Consider the following 24380-nt stretch of genomic DNA (forward strand, 5'->3'; position numbering starts at 1 on the left):
TGTCACATGAGGCTCACGTGTTAAACGGCGCTGTATGCTCGCCGGGAGGACGGCCCACTTCCTACAGATAAGGAGCCTCAGTGGGCGGACGGCGGCGGACGTCAGCGCGGGAGGCGGCGCGTGGCCGATCCCGTGTACCACCATGCTGAAGTGTATGGAAACAAGGCTGCGCGGGGAACGTGCTGGCAGCGAGGCGGTGCAGGAGTTCAACGGGCCCGCAGCGCCGCAGGCGGGTGACTGACTGGGTATCTACTACCAGCAGAAAAAAACACGAGGACAATAACACAACTGGAGGACAAACGTGGTCACGTGCACAAATAATATCCCGCAGGAGTGTCATCCAGCACAGATAACATTCATGATTTGAAGACAGTTTCACATTTTAAGATCGACTGGAGAGACATCACGAGCTTTGCACAATCCAAATGAAACGTGCCAATAATTGCGCACGAGCAAAGCAGCTTCTTACATCACACAGAGCGGTAATATCAAGAGGATACAATTAATATTACGTTGATGGTAATAATAATAATAATAATGATCTACATGTGTGCAGAATCAAGCCCTGGGCTCGCTGGGAGGACCACGTGCACCTGTGCGGTGAGGACCGTGCGGAGTCCTTGTTTGTTGTCGAGAGGCGGTGCCGCCTGTCACGTTGATCTCCTCATGGCCCGGGGAGCCTGCTGAGCGCGCGCGAGGGCACATCATCCGACACATCCAAGCACACGGCGGCTGCACCTGTCTGCTGCAGGCTGAGAGCACGGAGCTGAACAGACAACAACAACCCCCCCCCCCCTCCCCTCTCAACAACAACAAAAAACCATGCAAACAACAAGTTCATTAGTTATATTTATAAACAGCAATATAAAAACGGCCTGTTATTAAAATTTACATTGCAGTTATGATTCCTCGAATATTTTGTCATAGTGTTATAATTATCTTATAAAAATATTGTTAAAGTTGAAATACGAAGTAGTTCTTTTTCTACAAGGACAACATACAATATAAACATAATCCCTGCAGTAACTGAATCATTAACTCATGCGTGGATGGTTTTGAAGACCACATTTTGGATTTAGGTTCTTAATATATGCTATTTTTTGTAATATATGTTGTCATATTAATAAAAACAAATTCCATACGTCTTAGGTCATTTTGACAACACAACAAAGAAAATAGCAGCTGTTTTCATATCGTTGTGTTTCATGACACTTATTGTTAGATAAACCTGATGAAAATGATTTATTTCTTGTTTTAAAGAAGTAATATTATAGACGAGGGTCTTCATTCCCGCTGATGACGTCCAACATCTTTTGACTGCATCCTCGTCTTAAACTAATGTCTGTTCCTGGAAATTCCTGGAGTGACGTAAATAAAACAGAAACGAGACGGGACTCGGTAATTACAAAATGATCATGACACTGGTCACAGTGATTTAGCTGTAATGAAATCACCACAACAATAATGGAAAGTCCCTTGAAGACAGCTGTGCACATCTAACACAATTAAATAGTGTTTTAGTTTGGGAATGCCCTCACAATGGCACCTTTATTTCAGTTCACTGCTAAATGTTTTTACATTCTTGTAGATCATTGGGGAAAGTACCTTTTGACTTTTACTGTTAAAGGCCAAGAAGTGTCTGTTGTCACAAAGAAAAGGCTTGATTTTGCATAACTTTATGTATTTTTAAGTTTCAAAAATATTGCATTCACGATTTCAGATTTTTTTTTCACAACGAGTGACATCCCGATATTTTCCAACGTTTTTGACCGGTAGCCCGAGCCGATCCGGTACGTTCACATCTTCTCTTTGCTCTTCAGAAGTTGGTCGGGATTGGTAGAGTTGAAGAAATGCAGGTTGGAGTTTACATGCAGTTAATGTACATGCATGTTTGTGCCACATTTAAGATTTAGCTCAAGGTGTTACTGAAATATCTTGTTCGTAGTGGGATATGAACTCACGGTGACCTTTGACCACCAAAATCCACCAGTTGAACATTTGTAACAAAATTTATTAAATTCCCTCCAGACCTTCCTGAAATATCGCGTTCACCAGCATCGTCCAATGTGATGGGACAGCGACCTTGACCTTTGACCTCTGACCACCAAAATATTATCAGTTCATCGTTGGTACTAAGTTTTCTTGAGATTTTGCGCTCACGTGAACGACGGATTGAGAGGTACATGAGGCCACGGCGACCTTGAACTTTGACCTTTGACCACCAAACTCTAATCAGTTCATCTTTGAACGGTTTTGTCCAATTTCAATAAATTCAATGCAGGCGTTCCTGAGATACCATGTTCATGTGAATGTGGCTAATTGAGGCCACAGTTACCTTCAACTTTGACCTTTGGCCCCCAAAATTAGATCAGTTCCTCCTTGGTATCAAGTGAATATTCTTGCCAAGTTGGAAGAAATTCCCTCATGGCGTTTCGGAGATATTAGCATTTAAAAGAACACGATGAACAACCCAAACAAATAACACCTCCGGCTGTGGCTTTTGTCGAACACGCAGGCATGAAAATATGCAACACTTGTATACACACAACGTATATCCTCATGCAAGATAAGTGCACTTCCTCATTTGTAGAGGGCAACAGATAAGATTTATCTGCTGGTGATTCTCAAACTTCGTCCATCTCTGTCTGCAGAACGCCAGAACAACGACCACCGAATAAAAAAAACCCCGACATTTTCTCAAACACACTGAAGTATTAAAGTAAACTTAATGGCCGCGTCGAGGGGAAATACCAAATCTTCCTCCCCATTAGTGTCACATTCGTTCTGCTCCTCCTCTCGACTGCTTTGCAGCTGCAGACACTGTTTTTACCGACAGATTATTTTTACACACTTATTTATTTAAATAGACTCCAAGAATGGAATGTACAGTTCAGACACAAACCATCATTTAGTATGAAAATTTAGTTTGGTCAAGCAGCACTCCAAATAACATCTCTCTCTCTCTCTCTCTCTCTCTCTCTCTCTCTCTCTCTCTCTCACACACACACACACACACACACACACACACACACACACACACACACACACACACACACACACACACACAAACACAAACACATTTTCTTGTGGGTGTTTTACAAACCAAAAACAAAAAAAAGAAGGAATTTGTGTGCTACAGAACGACTCAGTGCTTCAGACTAAATGGATTAAAGAAAGATTAAATAACTCAGTGCAGACGTATCAAATAATAATAATAATAAAGCTAATATAACGTTGCTCCCAAAGTCCTTTCAGTTTGGAGATGCAGGTTTGTTTCCTTGTGTTACTGAACACAACGTGGACCCGGCGTCAGAGTGAAGCAGTCACATGATTTGCTCCAGCGAGTTCATGTGGTTCATTTCTCAAAATAAAAGTTCCAGAAAAGGGTTTTAACGGGTCAGAAATTCTTTATCTTGGCAGAAAGCTTCAATTTTTTCTCAAAGGTTTTGCTTATCGGAACTTCCCTAGAACAAGAAGGACCTCAATATGAGATTGCAAAGAATTCTCAAAGCGATTACGAACTCATGCCCTCAAGATAAAACAAAAACAAAACACTGTGTAGGTTTTTATAACATAATTAAGAAACTTTGGAAGAGTCCACTTCAGGGTTGTTTACAGGTGTTTGTGGTCATTTTTCAAATATAAAAGTAAATAAAGTTTCCCAAAAATAGTTCAATCTTATTTTGCATATTATTGAATGTAGCGTTTCTATTGCTGTCAGAGAAGAAGAACTGTTGTTAAAAAAAAAAAAAAAAAAAAAAAAAAAAAAAAAAAAAAAAAAAAAAAAAAAAAAAAAAAAAAAAAAAAAAAGCTTCAAATTCCACGTGACCCGAGTTCGCTGGTGAAACACCGGAGGATTAAAAACCTCCATTCAAGGCCACTTGAAAGGGAAAAACCGTCTCTGAGGAACAGAGGCTGAACTTTGGCATGCTGTCCGAGGCAGAAGGCATTCTGGGTAGTTAAAGCTCGAGTCAGTGTGTTTTCTCCTCCTAAACTTACAGGACTGGCTCCTCAGCTCCCCGAGGAACTTCACGCACACTCCACACAAACACAAACACAAACACGTCCAAACCGCCGGCCCGGATCACTTTCACTTCGACACACAGACGCAGAACACATGTGGGGGTCAGGCACGAGTAAAAGTGGCCCCCAGCGGCCCTCAGGCGGGCTGCTGGGGGTTGACGTTCATGTGAGGGGGATGACCGAGGAGTCCGATTCGCTGCTTCTGCTTCCTCTGTTCGGTCATCTGCAGAGACACAAACACACCGGCGTCCACATCAGTCCTGGATTCTCATCACCTTACTGCACATTTTTTTGTTTTATTATGCACACGTGGTGGATATGATGCATTACTGATGCCAGTTTTGTCAGCAATCTGCAGACAAAGCCAAGAAATAAACGTGTTTGGAAACAATGCAGGATGTAAAACGGCAGGCAGCGGTTCAACAGGTGTCGTGTGACAGACGGAGACTTGATTACAGGAGGTTACTGTTCCTGCCAGGAAGTAGCCCGACCCCGTGAAAAACACAAACTGACATTTTGAACACTTCAATGTTTGCACAGATTAAACAACAGCTACACAACATGTTAATTAGTGAACTTGAAGGGTGCTGCTGGAGTCCTCGGCCCCGAGTCTTGATGCTAGGCTGCTAGCGTTAGCTTCATATTTAGCATGCAGACAGATTGGATATGATTCCTTAATGGATGAACTGGCATGTGTTTCCATCATTGTAACATCTGAATGGATTCACAGGAGACCAACCGCATGTTCTATTATGTTGTATGTTTTGTGTAGGGCAGCACGGTGGTGCAGTGGTTAGCATTGTCGCCTCACAGCAAAAAGGTTCGGGGTTCGAATCCGGTCCTGGGCCTTTCTGTGCGGAGTTTGCATGTTCTCCCTGTGCTTGCGTGGGTTCTCTCCGGGTTCTCCGGCTTCCTCCCATCATCCAAAAACATGCACCTCAGGTCAGGTTACCTGGCGCCTGTTGCAGCAGCTCCCCCCTGAGAGCCCCCCTGAGAGCCCCCCTGCTGTAGCGAAGAAATTTCCCCTCGGGGATTAATAAAGTGAAAAAAAAATAATAATAATAAAGCTTAAAAAAAAAGAAGCATTTTTCAATAAATCAAATTATTACTTCGGGCCTTCAAAGGCGGATAGTGTGCTAATAATGCGACCAAAAAAAAAACGTGAACAGTTGAAACGTAAAAAATACACTAAACAATCCCAATAACTTCAAATGTGGTGGAAACTGTTGCTGTGCATTTTTTCAAAGTCAGGCGGGGTTTCCAGACTGTTGCTCCCAGCTACAGGTTCCTTCGCTGTGATAGTCTGGAAACCCTGTTTGCATTATTGCTGCCACTCTGAAGGACGGACCAATCAGCTGCCAGTGAGGTTGCTTGGTGCCATTTTTTCGAAATGTAGTTGCAGGTGGAAGAGTTTCAGCCCATGTAGCGCTCAATGCCGGGTTAAATTGAAATATTAGAGCAGGTCTGGAAAAGATTCCCTTCGGATTGACGCCAGACACATAAATCCACACAGCCTACTGAAACTAAATCAAAGGTTGGTGCGTGACTTCCTGTCCCGTAACATACCTGCTCCTTGAGCTCCGTCAGTTGCCCGGACAGGTTGGCCACCAGCCTCATGGTGGATTCCAGCTTCTCCTGCAGGTTTCTGATTTCATTCTGCTCGCCCTCCGCGTCGCTGCTCACCAGAGACATGGCTCGCATCCGGGGGAACCAGTCCAGGTTGTGCTCCTGCGGTTAACAAGTGCGAATGTAGATTTGTAAATGGGAAAAAAGAAAAATACTGGCTGTTGTTGTGTTCGGAGGAACGGGTTCACACAGAAATACTGTTGCACAAGTTAACAATAGGGGGTGAATGACCTCGGACTGAGTCCAAATGGCTCTGTGTTGAAAATCCCAGAGAACTGATCAAAGAGTTCTTATCAGGCTCAGATCAGTTTTACAGTTAGACTACGGCTGGCTTGTTTCTCTTGCTCCACCGACTTCCTGTTTGTCTGCCCGGCTTGTTGTTGTTTCACTGAACGGGCATGACTGTCAGGTCTATCAGTTAAGATTAGCAAACAGGAACCGATTGATGCACCGAGGTATGGGTGTGTGTGTGTGTGTGTGTGTGTGTGTGTGTGTGTGTGTGTGTGTGTGTGTGTGTGTGTGTGTGTGTGTGTGTGACTGCCCAGTGTTTACAAGTGTGACTCAAATTCTGGGTTAATCAGTTACCCAAAAAACGTGACACAAAGAGAAAAGCATGCATCGCTGCTTGTTAGTTCAGGACTGAGTGAGCGTCAGCGGTCAGAGCGTCACAATTCCACAGAACGATTTTGAAAATCATGAACATAAGGAGAAGACACGTTAATCCTCAGGCAGTGAAGAAACTCCGGTGGTTAACCAAACGTTCTCTTTTTCTGCTGAAAAACATCAACTGTATATTCTCTGTAATGCCGCCGCAGCTCAGTCATTTCCTGCAGACCATCACTTCAGCTCTGACAGTTAAATTCAGTCTCTCGATGAGCTGGATGTGTGTTTAAAGGGAGCATCCGTCTTTCTGTTTACCTTGATCATCTCGGCCACGTAGCTCTCGGGTCCCGTGTACTCGGTGGAGTCTTTGACTTTCACCAGCACGATGAAGAACAGGTAGTGCCACATGTTGTGCTCCTCTTTGATGTGCTCCTCGAAGGTCACCGTCTTGTTGTCGAACTTGTCGCGCTCCAGACCTGAAACAAACAAAAACAAATTTATGGTATGAAACCAAGAAGACAACTCGTAATTGACTAATTTCTGTTTTAAAATCCACCATGTAAATTTTTCAAGTCAATGCAGCATAAATGAGACTAAAAAAGTAGATAATGTCAGTTACATTCAGGATCGTGCCCAACGTCAACCTCAACAATCAGAATGAAGCAGCCACTGAAAGCTCGGTGAGGATAATGTTTAAAAAAGCACCAAGAAGAGTTTTTATTCATCAGTTAACTTCATAAGCACAGTGAACAGAAACTTCTGCTGTATGTGACATAAAAAAACAAAGCAACGACGTAAAAAACTGGCAGGAAGACGAGACAATGTGGGTAACAAGTAGCAGATAACAGAAGTTTTACAGTATGAAGCAGGTTGTGGAGAAAAAAAAAAAACCCCTGAGTCCATCAGCATTAAAGTGTTCGTTAAAGCTCCGGTTCAGTAAACCATGACAGAATGAGCACAGTCAGAGTTTTGTCCTTGAAAGAGATGAAAGTCCTGAAAAGAGGAGAGCAGCAGTGATGCGTTTAAAGGTCAAACTTAACCATTAAACTATAGTTTATACTTAATGTGCTGCTGTAGTTCAGAAATAAGAGCATAAAAAAATTAAAAGTGACGTTAAAGAAGAGGAGTGCAGTATTTTAAAAGATGATTTTCTAAGGAAATCGCTTGTGTAAAATGAGTTTCATTCACAAATATTCTGTTGTTCTATAGAATCAGCCTCCATGTCACACGGATCGGAACAAATCCAGTCCCACAATATGAATATTGTGATTCTCGGTGTGCATCACGATGGCCGTGACGAACCAATAAGTCGTCTCTTTTGAACACAGATTGACTGTTTGTTTTTGCAAAGCGTCGCTAACAGGGCTTAAACACACATCTTTTGATTGGACATATAATGGAGACCACGAATGAGATAAAAAAAATAAAAATAAACCTCCAGAGGCCGACTCAAGGACACCAACGGTAGGTAAGTTAAACCAACACACAGATGCTCTTTAATGGTAAACGATGATGTTCAGGAATCCAGAAACAAGAGAGAGAAGAAAAAACATTTTAAAACATTCAATCGGCCGCATGTTAAACATTAAATTAAAGATGGAGGATGACATTTGTCGCACAAAAAACCTTCAGCTGTGCAGGAAGTTCATGACATAAATCAGAGCTCTAACAGATTTAAAAACTAATACGAGATCGATAAGATTATAAAACCGAGCTATCTGACGTCGAGACGCTTAATTCCTGCGGCGATCAACTCCTCGTCTCCGGTTCTCTCGTGGTCCTCCTGGAAACCATAGAGACAGCGCCCCCCCTGTGGCCTGGCCTTATTTAACATGAGTGAGTCAGAGCCGATGGCTGCCTGGGTGACATAATGCTGTTCTCCTTCCATATGTTTACCATTTGTCCCGAGAGCCTGACCCGACACGCACACTCACATGCAGCATGTACTGCTTGGGGCAAAAACACACACGCACACGCACACGCACACGCACACACACACACACACACACACACACACACACACACTGGGCAGCAAGTACTGACACCTATAATACACATATAAGGACATGCAAAAGCTTGGGCATTCATCGGAGATGCACAAAATATACGGTAAGGAAATTAGGTGAGCGAGCGAGTGAGTGGGAGAAACTGTGTGTGCGTGTGAGACAGACATGAATTATGGAGGCAGTGGCAGGAAGCCCTCATGACTCAGCCTTCTCTGGAACAACGACAAAGCGAAGAAGAAGGGGGAGGAAGAGACGAAGAGGAACGGCCACGAACTACCAAACACCTTTACACACCAGAAACCACAAATACATGCGAATAAAAGTTGAATGTTCTCAGAGAGGAATTAGGGAGTAAATCAACTTTAGATCGACGGTGGAAGAGTCCCGGTGTTTGAAACGCAGAGAGCGCAGTCTGACCAGTCATCCAATCCCTGGAAAGTTTGAGGTCTGTTTCCCATGAATCCTCTGAGGACAATATTCCAGCTCAAGCTGCTGAATTCTTGGAAGAAAAAAACTGTCCCAGCAGGGAAAACTGTAACTGTAACCGCACGAAGTCCACCATGAGGAAACCTTCAACCAATCACGTAACAGCTGAGCTGAGCTACCAGACCCAGTTTCACGACGTGAATATACGGGTCTGTGTACCCGTCATAGAGAATCATTCACAGTTGTTCCATCCTATTGGGAGAAGACCTCGGGTTCATTTTAACCAATCAGAATGCGGCAAAACCGGGCGACACTCCCACGGCTCGTGTCCACCAAAGCGTTTATTCCTGAGCACAGAATATCTATTAAATTGTTTTAATGAACGGCAGCAGCTTGACGAGGTGCTGAGCGTTTATTCTGCGCTGAACGCTGAAGGTTCTGCGCTCGTCACCGTCACCAGCCGTCCAATCACAGCGAAGGAGGGGCGGTACAAACGCGGTTAACCACCGACATCGCTTTCTGATTGGTCCGCCCTTCAGAGTGACTGTACAAACGCTAGCTGTGTGTCCAGACCCAACGCGAAGCCAATATTTGCCTCGTGTGCACCGCCGCTAGCGCGAAGTTAATTATTTACAACTTGCGAGGACACAAATTCGCTGACATTCGCGTCTTTGCGTTGACTTTGTATGTCATCTCTCCGTGGGAGCAATTTGTGTTTGGTCTGAACACGGATCAACACGAGCCGAGTTACCAAACTGTATTCACAACTCTGGAGCTGTGAGCGACAGGTGGGCGGAGCCACGTCGGAGCTGAGCAGTCTCACCGCAGATGAAGCAGGTGGTCTTCAGGACTTCCTCCTTCTTCTGTTTTTCACTCCTCAGGTCGGCGAAGGTGTCGATGATCACACCGAAGATGAGGTTGAGGACGATGATGATGACCATGAAGAAGAAGAGCAGGTCGTAAATCACTCTGGCTGCAAACAGCGGCTCCTGCGTAACAAAACAAAACGCGTGGTTGAATGTGAATTCTCTTTAAACATGAACACATCTCTGTGATTATTGCCTTTATTTGGACAACAGAGAGTAAACTTAAGGAGCGTTGGCCCCATTTAAACGTCTGAGCCAAAAGGCTGGCCTCGACACAAACAGGTGTTGCAGGGGATGATGTTTGAAACCGGGTTAACCTCGGTCCTCGCGGGGCCACGGGAACAACCTGCCAGATGCTCTGGTAACGGAGACGACGGAAAGCCGGTCAGCACGACGCAGCCGGCCTCCAGCGCGCCGATCAGAGTCCCATTTTTTACTTAACCCTCTCTACAGTAATGGGACGAGCTTCTCCCTGGATGCTGTCAACCAGCCTGCAGTAGTGAGCAGCCTGTTAGCACTTAATTAAGACGAGCTGGCTTTAAAGAGATAATGTGCCTCCCGTGTCATGAAACTATTTGACTGCTATTTTTCCGTCTTTGACCTGAGTCGCACCGAAGTTGTGAAAACACCCGGAAGACGCCCACATCCTCCTTTTTTTTTACATCATTACAGGTCCCGCCTGAATTCGGTAGAAATCTATTTTTGAGGTTTCATTTTCTAAGGAGGAGGCGGAGGAGGTGCAGCTGTGAGTTGTGAAATAAAAACAAGTTGAGGGCAGGACGGGCTCACGGCTAGGTCACATGACTGGCGCTGCAGCTGCAGCTGACACACACACACACACGCACACACACACACACGCGCGCGCGCACGCACGCACGCACGCACACACACACACACACACACACACACACACACACACACACACACACACACACACACACACACAAAAACCTGATCACGGTTGCATGTACCTCTTTGGAGGGTTTACGGAGAACATCCCCGACACCCCCTCCGCTCCTCAAACCGTGACTCAGCACAGTCACGATGCACATCAGTAACGAGTCGCAGGTCCGCTCCATGTCGCTCTCCTCTTCAGCGTCGTCCTCAAAACCTGAAGGAGCAGAAAATACAACTAAAGTAAATTGCTTAATCCAAGTACAATAACTACAGTATATTTACAACATTGGATCAATTTAGACCATAATATTTTATCTAAGAGGTACAACCGACCAATCAGGGCCTCCAGAAGCTGCTTTTTATTCCCTTTATATAACATTAAAAGCAACCAGCTGCAGCTCATGATAATTAATAAATAAACTAACAGGATGCAAAGCAATTAAAACAAAACATTTACATTTAAAAAAATCATAATAATACAGTAACTCTTCAGAAAATTGCTCAAATGAAATGAAATGAAAAGTGAGCTATGATAAAACATAGAACAATATATGATAATTTGTACAATAATTGTTCATATAAATAGTCTAGTTTGAGTCTTGTCCACTACCATTGTTGTAAATCAGTTTATCTGCCATATAAATGCACTTTATTGGTTATTATTATAGAAAAAAAGGGGCACCGTGATGTCATCTTTCTTCAGAAACCATTAAGAGTTAATGGACTGTATATAAGACGAGCTATTTTATGTTCCATTAAACTTTACTCACAGTACATTAACTGTATTATGATATTCTATGTGTGTTGGAGAAGTAGTTATCGTGTTTAAGATGTTTATGTTCAACATATGATTTTTTTTCTTTACTAAACAACACAAATAGATTATTACACTCTTTTTGATGAACTTACATTGACTATAAATATTTAGACATCCATGTTGGTGTGAGATTTATCCATTTAGTCACTATATGACTATAAGACATCATATCTTTTGTTTAATTATAGATATCTTTGACTTAGTTGCTGAACTTCAGATCCATTGAAATCGTGATTTCATGATTTCGCTCGCAGTGTGAAAGTCAAAGCAAAAGTGTTGTTGTTTAGCTCGACTGCGAGGAGCGAGACAGATGAAATTGATTAACATTTCTGAACGGTTTATGTAACTAGAAAAAGTTTCTAGGTCATCGGAGGCATGTTGAGAAGGAAGACACACGGGTTCTAAGAAACACTGACTGTCAAACCTTTAACAGACTGGAGCACAACATGTCTTAAGAAGGTTTAATTTACTATTTGCCAAATTATTAAATATTTAAGTTACAGGTTATTATTGAATTGCAGGAGCTTTTATATCTTCTTTGTGGATAAAAATGTAAAAAAAAAAAAAAAATCAGAAGTGGGCCGGTTTATGTACCTTATCTCTGAATATATTCTGGACTGTGATTCTTAATCCAACATTATATAAAAGACAGTATTTTTTGTGGCAAATAAGACTTTGTTTTGCTGTTTTATCCTTGATGGCACCAAACAGCCCGACTGGTGGGGAGTTCCCAGGAATTTAACCTTGTTTGGGAGGCTCACAAATCAATGTCACACGAGGGTCGATGAGGTCACATGGCAGTCAAGTGACGGTGGAGTGAGTCACATGAGTGTAAACAAAACTGCAGAAAACAAGGAAACAACTCTTTATCCTGGACAAAATACCACAGTTTTTGCAGAGGATTGTGACTTCAAACCAATTCCTGGTTTGATATTTTGTATTCTACCTTAATCTTATTTTGAAATTTCTACTTCGATCAGTCCCCTAAAGGCCCCCCAGTAATTTACCATCTTCCTCAAGTCCTCATTTCACCAAACATGAGCTTTTTCTGTATAAATTTACTTTTAACAGGAAATCCAAACTCAACATTAACATACCAGTTTGATTGCAAAATACATACTTATGATTTTATGGTTTAAACCAGGTTTAAATCAGGTTTAATTCAAGTTTAAATCAGGTTTAATTCAAGTTTAAACCAGGTTTAAACCAGGTTTAATTCAGGTTTAATTGGAACTATTCAGGTTTAATTGGAGCTATTTACAGCCTATTGGAAGACCCCCAGTGTCACAGTATATGGTTACCTTCCTGCGGGGCCTCTGTGGTGCAGTTTTCCCCGCTGCCTTCTCGACACATTCCTGCAGACAGAAACTCGCCGGCCAGACTGGCTCCGCTTTCTACAAAGTAAGAACACACAGTGTTTTCTAGTCCTTTCTACATGCAGGACTTAAGATCTGGAAAGTTTAAGGCTTATAGATGCAGCCAGTCCTCACTCAGGGTGGTGTTGGGGAGCCGGTCCACCTCCAGGATGAAGTCGTCCTTGAAGAAGATGTAGCCCACGATGGAGAACAGGTAGACCAAAATGAGAGCGAGCACGGCGGTCAGCACGATGGAGCGTCCGTTACGAGTCACGCTCTTGATGACGTTCAGCAGCGTCTCCTCTCTGTAGACCAGGTCGAACAGCTGCAGAAACACACATTACAGAGCAGGATTAATATGAGGGAATAAATAACTGGAAAGTAACAAAGGGGTTTTATATTTCCATGCATGATGAGGCATTTTTTTCTGTCTGCATCTGTGTACAAGCGGCTTGAACTCATGTGAATGGAAAACATCTCGAAGTGCTGGCATATTCAGCGAGACACGTTATAAAACAGACCAAAGGCACCAGTACACAGCAGTTAACACCCCAACGACAATAACAACAACGGTATCATTACAGCACCAAATAAGGCAACTTCTGATTCCCGTGAGGATGTGGCCTTGAATGCACCGTGATGCAGAGCTCAGGCTACGTTCAAGAAAAGGGAAAAAGCATTTTGCACATGCTTTTATTTAAAATCTGCTGCCTTCCTTTGACGCTTTAATCCGACCCCTAGCACGTAATCCTCTATGCGTGTTTCTCTCACCAACAGACTGTAGAAGAAGACGTGGCCGAACACCCCGAGGCAGCAGATGATGGTGTAGATGAGGTGGTAGAGGAACTCAAAGTCCAGCACCATGGCTTTGTAGCCTCGCGTGAAGGTCCCTCTGTTCCCGACAAAGCTTATCAGGAAGATGATTTTATTACAAACCTGCGAGATAAAGGAAAACTCTCTTTAATAAGTACAAAGTAGGATAATAATGAATCATTTATCACTCTAATATTGGAAAACTATTAACCTTTACTGAGGACACAGAGTGCTGACGGCAGTATGGTGGGGGCGGATCTTTTCACGAAATGAGGACACGCTGAGTGTGTTTGCACACTTTGTATGTAACCTGTAACTTAATTCCTGAAATGTCACCCGAACAAGAAACTCGGTTTCCTGAATCAGGTTGAGGGATTAACAGAAACCCGGTTAACGCAGGTAGAGTGGAGACGCACTAAAGGAGCACATCTGTTCATAAAGGGGGGCATAAATGAGAGGTCATGACTGTAGCGGTGCACCTTTCTGTAACAGATAACAAAAAATCGGACTAAGAACAAAACTGTTTAGTTTCTGACGATTTAATCTGTAAGAAAAAAAAAGAAAAAAAAAAAGGGCTCAAATATATTAAAAACAAGGAGACATCTGAGCGGCTGCATGTAAACTAGATTACAGAGTAACCAGGTTACTGCTGTCCATGGTGACATGTTCTCTGATTTCCTGTCTGATTTGTCCAAATAACCTGCTTTTGTGTGTAAATGTAAACATAGGAGGCATGTGTTTATTTTGTGTGTGTGTGTGTGTGTGTGTGTGTGTGTGTGTGTGTGTGTGTGTGTGTGTGTGTGTGTGTGTGTGTGTGTGTTTAGGAGCACAGCTAGAGAATCTGTGGCGGGTGAAGGGGCGGCGCTGCGCTCCCGATGCTCCTGTGACGCACTTCACACCACATACTGGAGCCAGGCGCTGCCAGGGGGGAGGGAGGGGGGAGGGGTGGGGGGTGGACAACACCGCAGACAGACTGGGCTTGCAGAGTGGGCATGAGTGTGTGTGTGAGTGAGAGTTGGAAGGAGAAGTGGAACCGCTTTGGTGGAGGTTTCTCAGAACGTGAAAGTACAAACAGTAGAAGTAGTGCTTTTTTTTTTTTTAGCTTCTCTCTGGGGAAAATACTCAAACCACACAACAGAGATTTAAATGATTCAGCCAAATAACAACAAAAATCATGTTTTTTTTTTTTTTTTTTTACTTGCCCTCAGTGGGATCAGGCCACGAGGGTAATTTTGACTTAACTTGCACAGGTTCAGAAATAGTCGCTCCTGCCTTGAGACCAATAAAACGGAGATAAGGAATTTTATATGAGGTGTTCTTACACAGTCAGCACTCTACATTTCCTCTTTAGGAACTAGTTCCCATAAAAAAAATCTTCAAAGGTATTTTGGTTATCCAGAGAAAAAGAAAAAAAAAACACAAACAAAAATCTCAGGCAGCAACTTACAAGCATTTCTTTCTGTCAATTCAGCTTGAAACTAATAAAAATTTGTTATGATGGTAAATGATAGTATTTGCTGCAAAATTTTCTCTGAATCAACTATTCAAATGGGCAGCTAGGTGTTTCGGCTTTACAAAATTCCACTTTATTATGTTAAATAATGCCAGACGCATTAAAACGGTGGAACAGCCCCTCCGGCCCGACTCTTTAAGCGAGACCACTCACGTTGAAAGCGCCCAGCAGGAAGAGCGTGGGCTCCAGGCCCACCGAGAAGATGAGGCGGAGGATGCTGATGATCACCAGGGCGCGGATGCCCAGCGGTTGGGGCATGATGATGACGATGGCCAGAGTCACCAAGACTCCCATCCACAGCAGCGCGGACAGATGGGGATCCAGTATACCTGCACAACATGAAGGCACATACACACACAAAGCAACTAAATGTGCAATTCAAAAGGAAGCTACAGGGGAAAAATTTGAAAACTGCTACCAGGACTTTTATTTTGAAGGATCTGGCAGCCACGTTACATAGAAAAAAATGACACGTATGTAATATAAAATGACAAATTGAGGGGACGTCTGTGCGGTTTGGATCTTAAACGAGGCCTCGTCTGGGTTTTTAACGGGCTGCCGCTGACTCCTCTCTCCGTAGTGAGACTTTGAACTCAAAGAGAGCCGGTTACATAACACCCAAAACTGTATGACATCGTGTGTGTGTGTGTGTGTGTGTGTGTGTGTGTGTGTGTGTGTGTGTGTGTGTGTGTGTGTGTGTGTGTGTGTGTGTGTGTGTGTGTGTGTGTGTGTGTGTGTGTGTGTGTGTGTGCGTGCACTGAGCTTTCCCGAGAGCCTACCTGATGCTTGTCTTGATCCCGGGGTAAATCCAGGATTAGTGGCCTAGTCAGGAGTTTCATGTTGCAACGTGTCACTCAGGCTAAAAAATCTTTAACCAGGTTTGACTGGCCTAAAAGCAGGGCCACACCTTTTCTCCTGCTGCCTGGACCACTGATCTCTGTCTTTAAAACACTGGAATAACACATGTGCATGTTTGTAGGAGCCATAGATCAACCTCAGAGGACCGACAAGGTGAGGAAGAGAAAGAGGGAACTGCAGGGATTGAGAGAAATGCGGTAAAAAAAACTAAACTGAGGGAGCTCTCCTTCCCTTCAAAACTTCCTTTCCTCCCACCTTGTCCCTCTCTGTCTCCTTCCCTCCTTCTAGTTATTCTCTCCCCCCTCCCAATCCCTGTGGAGATCACATGACAGGTGCCACTTACATAACAGCCATCTCTAAAAATACCTCGGCTGAAAGATTCATGAGGCGCGAGCAGGACGCGACACACGGCTCCGGTGATGTCGCAGACTGAAGAAAGAGGGGGAGCCGCCGTGCACTCGCAAAAACTCTGCACCCTCATTACTATTCGGTTGTAGTCGCCGTGTGCAAACGCCTTGAAAAGCACCAGCTGAAAAACGCTGCGAGGATGCACTGCGGGAGTGCAAGAATGTGTTGGGAGTGTGTGCGATGCTCACCAAAAACGATTTATCAAAAAGCACTCAGTCATGCATGCAGGCAGAACACACTGACCCAGATCTCCTGCTCTTATAACCCTCATTCTAAAGCCCTCAGCAAAGGAGGACGGAGAGCAGAGAGAGCAAACACTGGATGTGTGTGTGTGTGTGTGTGTGTGTGTGTGTGTGTGTGTGTGTGTGTGTGTGTGTGTGTGTGTGTGTGTGTGTGTGTGTGTGTGTGTGTGTGTGTGTGTGTGTGTGTGTGTGTGTGTGTGTGTGTGTGTGTGTGTGTGTGTGTGTGTGTGTGTGTCAGACTAGGCAGAGGTCGAAAGCCATGAAAGTACCCGTTTAAGCAGGCCGGAGGTATGCTGCAGTCTCACGTGATGATGTACACAGATCAAGTTACAGAGCAGAGGTTCAGTCGACCTTATTCATGTTGAAGACTCCTTTTTTTTTTTTTTTTTTTTCACACACAAAAGTGACACAAAGAAGAATCTTAGTTTTGATTATAGCATTTTTTTTGTTGTAATCTGGCATACTTCAGGACTGCACCACATATGTTGCAAAACACCTTAAAAGAGATGTATGTTCACTGATAGTAGTGCAAACTCTTGGGAATGTTTTTATTGGCTTCTCAGTTGATTATGTAATCTTACAATCCCGCTCACAAAAATGTTGGAACTCTGTGTAAATTGTAAATGAAAACAGAATGTGAGGATTTACAAATCACATAAACTCATATTTAATTGAAAATAGGACAAAGACAACATATGAAATGTTGAAACTGAGATATTTATATTGTTTAATGAAAAATATATGCTTCTTTGGAATTTGATGCAAGCAACACGTTTAAAAAAAAGTTGGGATGGGGCACGTTTACTACTGTTTTGCATCTCCTCTTGTTTTAACAACACTCTGTAAACTCTTGGGAACTATGGAGACAAATTGCTGGAGTTTTGAAAGGGAAACATGCTCCTGTCCCAACTTTTCTTTTGACGTGTTGCTGCCATCAATTTCAAAATGAGTATATCATTTTTTAGAAAATTAAGAACATTTCTCAGTTTCAACATTTGATTGTTCTATTTCCAGTTTACGTGCTTTGAAAATCATTGAATTATGTTTTTATTTACATTTTAGAAGGCGTCCAAACTATTTTTGTGAACAAAGTTGTAAAACGTTTGTGGAGAATCCTCAAATTTTGTTATTTTATGAGTCGATGTAGCGTGAAAGAGATTCGGATGTAGTTCAATAAGCGATTGCTTTATACGTGCGTGACCTATATAACTTATACTTTATGATTTTTATGTTCTTTATATACCCACGTCAGCTCTGTTTACAGCAAATGAAATTGCTCCTGTGTTTGCTTTGGTCTCCACAGTTCTGCAGGTCAAATATGAGCTGAAAGCTTCGGGGCCTCGGTGTGTCCGTGAGTGTGTCCATTAAGATAGAGGGCTTCTCAAGTTCTGCTCTTAATCCTGATCAGGTGATTACAAATCAGCAGATCTGAGCGCGGAGGTAAAAAGGAGATCAGTGGGCCAATGCTGATGTCTGGGAGAAGTGTTGTCCACCTCCGTGGGGGGCACAACCTTATGACCTCTGTGATGTAAACGCGGAAAAACAACTTGCTTTACTTGATTTCTGGTGTACAAAAGAACTTCATCAACACACAAACATGTGTTACATTCACGTTGTGCAACCGACGGCGTGTTAGTACACATTGGAAGATGCAGTAAAAGTGTTTTGTTTCTGAAAACAAACTGTTCTTCCTGTTTTGCACCGCTGGGTGTGTCACCTCTCTCTGACCCCGGTTTCTGAAGAAGTCTGAATGCAAGAGCAGCGCGGTACATCCAATAATACTCGGCTCGACAACATCAGACAACAGCATGAGTGACAGGCGGCTTCCTCAGAAACACGGCTGATATCTCCTTCACAGTAAAATATCTGAAATCAGTAACTAATGAAACAGGAAGTCTCACATTAATGTGAGCGAGGGGACGCGAGCGCCGTCAGAGATACGTGGACGCGTCATGTGACTGACCTCCGTGGACGCCCTCCAGAGGGTAGAAGAAGCAGACCAGCAGGTTCATGAGCACCGCCAGGTTGAAGGAAACGTTACTCCACACCGACATGTTCCTGGAGCACCAGTAGAGCACCGGCTGGGCTGGAGAGGACACGAGACACGCAGCGAGACAAAAGGATTTATTTTGCACATTTCACTCAATTAAGTGTCCAGAATTATTTTTCTAATTATGTGATTAATTCTTTTATGATGCCAAAAATGACATGTTGCAATAACATATTTTTTGTTTTGTCTTACAGAGAATCCAAATGGACCAAATACTCAATCAAAATGATGTAAACCTGACAAAAGCAGCAAATCATCTCATCTGAGAAGCCTTGACTGTTTAACATTTCTACAGAATAAATAAGGCTTCTTTTTTTTTTTTTAAGAATATGTTCAGTGCATTTTGTCTCAACTGTCTTTAACTGTTAAAAGTGCAATGTTTGAGATTCAATTCAATAGCTCCAAATCACAACACAACTGGCTATTTCAGGGCACTTAACACAGCAAAGTCCTTAAAACAGAACTTAACAAGATTATACAGAGGAATCCAACAATTTAACAATTCCCACGTGAGCGGCTGAGAGGAAAAAACTCCTGTTTAACAGGAAGAAAAAATCTCCAACAGAAGGAAGGAAAAACTCCCTTTAACAGGAAGAAACCAGATCAGAGGTGGGTGGTGATCTGACTGGTTGTGGTGAGTGGAGAGCAGAGAAATAAATAAATCATCTACAGAATAGTAAGAAAATAGACATAAACTAATACGAGGACATTGTGTCAAAACAGAAAACCAAAGAAGAAACTCAGAACAAGAGGAGAGAGTGAGAAAACGATGACACTGACAGTTGAAAAAGGTCAAGACGAAGGACAAAACTGTGAAACATGTCACTGTGACCTTTGCTTCAGTCCTGTAATCTGATTCTTAATAGACTATTTTGTCTGCTCGGGTTTTATTGGAAAGGAGAAGCAGACGTGGGGACTTTTCTCTGTCCGTCAAGAGACAAAATAAGGCTTTGTGTGGGTATGCAGTCTTGTCTGTGGATTAGAGGTGTGACTGTGCGTAGGTGTGGGGGTCTGTGTGTGTGTGTGTGTGTGTGTGTGTGTGTGTGTGTGTGTGTGTGTGTGTGTGTGTGTGTGTGTGTGTGTGTGTGTGTGTGTGTGTGTGTGTGTGTGTGTGTGTGTGTGTGTGTGTGTGTGAGCAGGCTCAGTTGTGATTCATAAGGTTACTGTACAAATGTTTCACGGCTCAAAGAAGGTGGAAAGCCCCTGTCTGCTTTCAGACAGCGGAAACATGCACATGCACAACACGAGCACCCGAACGATGATATCGTTAGCGCTGCTGTCGAGCTGCTGATGCACATCCTTACATCCATTTTCCATACATCCTCTTCCTGTTCGGGCTCGCAGGGAATGGGATCGATCCCAGCATGCATTTGGTGAGAGGTGAGGACTGAATTGAACTGAATCAAGCTTCTTTTATGTGAACAATAACAAATTGATACTCAACACACACATTTTGTATCACAACAGATTTAATTCCACAGCATGTGCATGTTTTTGAACTCAAGTGACAGACTCTCTTTATAGCTTCGCCCCGTCTGTTGCGGTCCAGCTGAAAATATTGTATTTATGTTATTGGCCTAATTTCTGAGCAGGTGTTTGTTTCCAGCTCAGCGTCACAGTCTCTGTTGTGTTTCTGTCTGATCTCTGTGTATCTCAGTGTGGGCGGAGTTTAAACATCTGCTGCACTGACACAGGTGGAGGGAGCGTTTGAGACCCCGGGACTAAAGAGTTTTACTATTTGTACCTACATAAGTGCTTTTGTATCATTAAAACAATCTTTATATTTGAATTAAAACACATTTTAATCCCACCTCTGAGTTTCTTCTGCCAGTTCATCTCATTGAAGAGGTCCTCTGCACTCAGGAAGAAGTCGTTGATCTTGCTGCCCTGCTCGTCCCTCTCGGTGGTGTAGTAGACCCGCAGCTTGGACTCGGAGGTGAGGAACTCACAGATGTTGGGTACGGGGAACACGATCTCCTCCATGGTTCGGTCCTGACGCACGATCTGCACACACAGAGACACACATGATGACCTTCGCGGGTCTCTGTCGGCCCCCACGGCTTCATTTGTGACAATTGTATGTGCAAAGAAAGAGTTTTTTCTTTAAGGTTGTGTGTTATGACCTCGATCTGAGCAGTGTGTTTGGCATAAAACTCCAAGGCCTCATCTCCCTCTCCGCTGGCCCCTCCCGGCTTCAACATCATGGACAGCTCTTTGTTGTGGCGCGCCAACTGTATGAAGGACACGCAGACAACGAGTGAGCTTGTCACACAAAAACAGTATCTCACACTCTGGCATGAATAAAGATATTCATGATCTTTTTTGGGTTATATAACGTTCCTGTCTCGTGCGGATAAACAACAGACCTGGTGAGCTAGAATATAGATGTTGTGTCCGACATTTCGGGGCGAAGCAGCATCGTGTTCTTCCTCTTCTCCGTTCTCCTCTTCCTCCTTCGTGTCCTCAAACTCTACCTCTCCCTGCAGATAGGCCTTCTTTATCACCTCCACCTGCACATGCACACACACACACACACACACACACACACACACACACACACACACACACACACACACACACACACACACACACACACACACACACACACACACACACACACACACACACACACACACACACACACACACGTCAGGAGAAACTGAATTTGAATAATTTATATCTGAATTTGAATATTTGCATTAAAAAAATAAAAATCCATTTTAATCACATCATTTTGAATTTTTTGCATTTAATTTGAATAACTGCATCAAGAAACGGAATCGCATGAATTTGAAATAGAATTTATTAATTTAAAACTGAATACTGAGTTAATTTGCTATTAAAACTGTTTTAAATCCTCTCAGAAAATTCAACTCTTTGTGTATTTTCACTTTCAGCTTTCATAATTTAAATTCAGTTCATAAAATGTAATTTCCAGCTGTGTGCCACACACCCGGGTCTTTGAGGAGGAGGAATCGAGCGCAGATCAAAGGTTACGCGATCACTCGCATACATAAACCTTCTTCACATACGAGGCTGCTCCTGTTACGTGCAAACGGTCTGTGACGCCTCAAAAAAACCCATCATACTTTTATATGATAGTATCAGATATCAGCACTCTGTGGTACCAACAAGCTGATGTTGTGTTTCAGGTGTAAAAAGCATCTCAGTGAAGAATAAAATCCACATCATCAGTTCCTCACCAGCTCTTTAGGCCTCATGTTGTACAGGATCCTCTCGGCGTTCTCGCTGTCATGGCGACTCTCCATGATGGCGAGCAGCAGCTTGGATGCGTTGTTCTGAAACAGAGAAGAAAAGAAAGCTCCAAGATAAGAACTTTAAAGCTCTATATGTTTTTTTCCAAGTAAAACAGACTGAAACTCAGCAGCTTTTAGGAAAACGCTCTTTGCTTGTTTGTCTTGGCAGGTGTGTGCAGAGCAGCGCGCTCAGATGAATGAATGTCCTGCTCTTACATTTAAAGCCTGTTATTGATATTCCATCCTGCTATGAAGGGAAACTACTGCAGCTTCTTTTTTTTTTTTCTCCTCATTTTTTGACGCAACAAGCGAACACAAAGCTCCTGTCTTTAGGGGAGAGTTGGCTTCATCCTGCGTTTCACTCACCTTGAGCTCCAACACCAGGTCCATCCGCTTCTTCCCCAGCGGGTTGATGTCATTAAGAATCAGGGCAATAATGATATCAATACCGTTAGACTCATGAGTGGCAATGCAGTTCTGGAGGAAATAGGGAAGAGAACAAAATGTAAGAAAAAGACAGATAACGGAAGAGGCTGAAAGTTTGTAATGTCTCGTTTTGTACCTGGTTTTCATGGCAGGGGCCTTGGCAGTACTCCGTCAGGCTCTCCAGGGTTTGGTTGATGAGGGCCACGTTCTTCTCGTTGATGTACAGTCCCAGCAGGCCGAGGCCTCCGGTGGTGCTGCCACAGATGCAGTCCAAGAACTGAAGGGTCTCACACACGAGGTTGTAGTTGTTCTTGTTGTTCTGACAGCGGAGGAAGTTCTGAGAAGATGAAAGAGGAGGTGGTTAGCAGAGAAGAAGTGACACTGGTTAGACCCCTGAGTGACTGTGACAAGTAATTAACCGTTAAAAACTCATTTAAGAACTAAAAATGAAGGATAAGGTCATCTAAAACTGAAGATTGTTTGCATGCCCGTGTGCTGGAAATCCTTTGTTTTGCACACAACTAACTTTAGCAATTATTTCTGCAATGAATGAAAATAACTGACTTTCTTCTGCAAAGTATCGTATAGAAGTGAACAGTTGGTAGAATCATGTTTGTTTTTGTATAAACTGCTTTTCCTAACATCAAAAAGAAGAATATTCCTACATTCACTGGCAACAACAGAATTATCTTTGCCACTGATATTCATATCTTTAAAAGAGCCCTGGCCATAAAATTAACCAAGAAGCAACAGTCAGCTCAATTATATCATTATGTCATTAGTAGACACTGAATATTAAAAAAATGTAAAAACATTTGCGCCACAAAAACAGGAAATTGTGCAGGTTTAGCTTTCTAGTGAAATGTACGCAGGCATCACTCTCAGGTTTTCATAAATGCTTTAAATGCAATAAAACGTATGCAGCTGTTTGCTCTCTGGAACTGATCCTCAGACTGACGAACAGAAATCTGAACTTTACAAGCTGAGTGGAATATTTTCATGTTGTAAAGAAGTCGGGCCGATCTGCGAGAGAAGCATCTGACGCTCGGTCCGACGCACCTGCAGATCTCGGTTGTGATTCTCACAGAGCAGCTGGAGGAAGCGAAGGATGGGCTGCATGATAACAATGACGAAGCTCATCTCTCCTTCGTCCTGGTTCTTGTCCCCGGAGCTCTGCTGGCCGTCGGCGGAGGTGAAGTGTTCCTCGGGGTCGGCTTCTCGCCGGTAGGAGTTGAAGGCCTTCTTGGTGGCGGACGAGGCCTCCAACAGCTGCTCCTTCACATCCTCCGTCATCACCACGGCCGATTCTCTGGCTGCGCACACGGACGCACAAAACAGGGAACGAGGATACAGTCGTAAATCAATTCATAAATCCTCTTCATATCCTGGATTTGGAAACAAAGCTGAAACCCGTATTTCAGCTTCCACATGTGACCTCTGACCTTTCTTGCGAACAGGCACGTCTTTGTCCTGGCTGTCCTCGTCTCTCCTCCGGTTTCCCAGGTCGCTCGTGTTTACCGTCACAGTGGCTTTGATCTCCAGCTGCGCCGACTTCATGCGATCATAAAAGACCCGGAAGAACTTTTCTGATTTCTTGTCTTCGGTCAGACGACAAAAGAATGAACGCTGGACACACGAGAGAAGAAGAGGAGACCGAGATTACTGATTGTATAGTTCAGAGTTCGCTCTGAGTCAAATGTCAGACTGACTTTTGACTGACAGCTGAAACTCCACAAACTCGAACGAAAAGAAAAACAGGCTGCTGTTGTGCTGAGCAGACAAGAAACAGACACATTATTATATTCCCTGTTATATTTTGTTTCTTAAAATCGTGCTTGCCTTCTTAAGCAGCTACAAGAAAAGATGTCTCTTTACTGAAATGTTTGTTGACAAACAGAAAGAGGATAAAAACACTCTAGTAACACGTGAAATCATCAATTAATTGTTTCAATCATTTCAACAAACAAAATTACCAATTTTAAAAACATTTTCCAAATTCAGGTTTCGGCCTGTTGGTGGGACAAAAATCAAGGAATATAAAGATGTTACTTTGGAACATCTGGGAAATGAAAAAGTCTGAATATCTATTTACATTTTAGAGGTAAAACAAGAGAAAATCAAAGAACTAATAATGAAAACATCAACAACTTCAACCCACTTTTATGTTCTAGTCAGCATGAGTTATGGAGGGCAA

At 43.2% G+C, this 24380-nt stretch overlaps 1 protein-coding gene across 1 annotated transcript in view; it reads right to left on the bottom strand.

The window, feature by feature from the left end:
- Positions 1-3552: 3552 nt before the first annotated feature.
- Positions 3553-24380, bottom strand: part of LOC138626718 (inositol 1,4,5-trisphosphate-gated calcium channel ITPR1-like) — a 74817-nt gene continuing 53989 nt past the window's right edge. The window contains exons 43-60 of the mRNA XM_069708591.1: positions 23629-23812; positions 23246-23499; positions 22323-22523; positions 22127-22237; positions 21707-21802; positions 20870-21013; positions 20627-20734; positions 20315-20507; positions 18417-18539; positions 15099-15274; positions 13391-13555; positions 12755-12944; positions 12566-12658; positions 10522-10661; positions 9508-9673; positions 6568-6728; positions 5590-5751; positions 3553-4246 (exon numbers count right to left, since the gene is read on the bottom strand). Of these exons, the coding sequence (XP_069564692.1) occupies positions 4160-4246; positions 5590-5751; positions 6568-6728; positions 9508-9673; positions 10522-10661; positions 12566-12658; positions 12755-12944; positions 13391-13555; positions 15099-15274; positions 18417-18539; positions 20315-20507; positions 20627-20734; positions 20870-21013; positions 21707-21802; positions 22127-22237; positions 22323-22523; positions 23246-23499; positions 23629-23812 (2754 nt within the window). The 3' untranslated portion in view covers positions 3553-4159. The remainder of the gene's footprint in view (positions 4247-5589; positions 5752-6567; positions 6729-9507; positions 9674-10521; positions 10662-12565; positions 12659-12754; positions 12945-13390; positions 13556-15098; positions 15275-18416; positions 18540-20314; positions 20508-20626; positions 20735-20869; positions 21014-21706; positions 21803-22126; positions 22238-22322; positions 22524-23245; positions 23500-23628; positions 23813-24380) is intronic.

Source organism: Brachyistius frenatus, unplaced genomic scaffold, assembly GCF_029030835.1.
Source record: "Brachyistius frenatus isolate BFR_SWC_R1_liver_20210118 unplaced genomic scaffold, ASM2903083v1 Contig_4, whole genome shotgun sequence".
In the NCBI taxonomy this organism is placed as follows: Eukaryota; Metazoa; Chordata; class Actinopteri; family Embiotocidae; genus Brachyistius; species Brachyistius frenatus.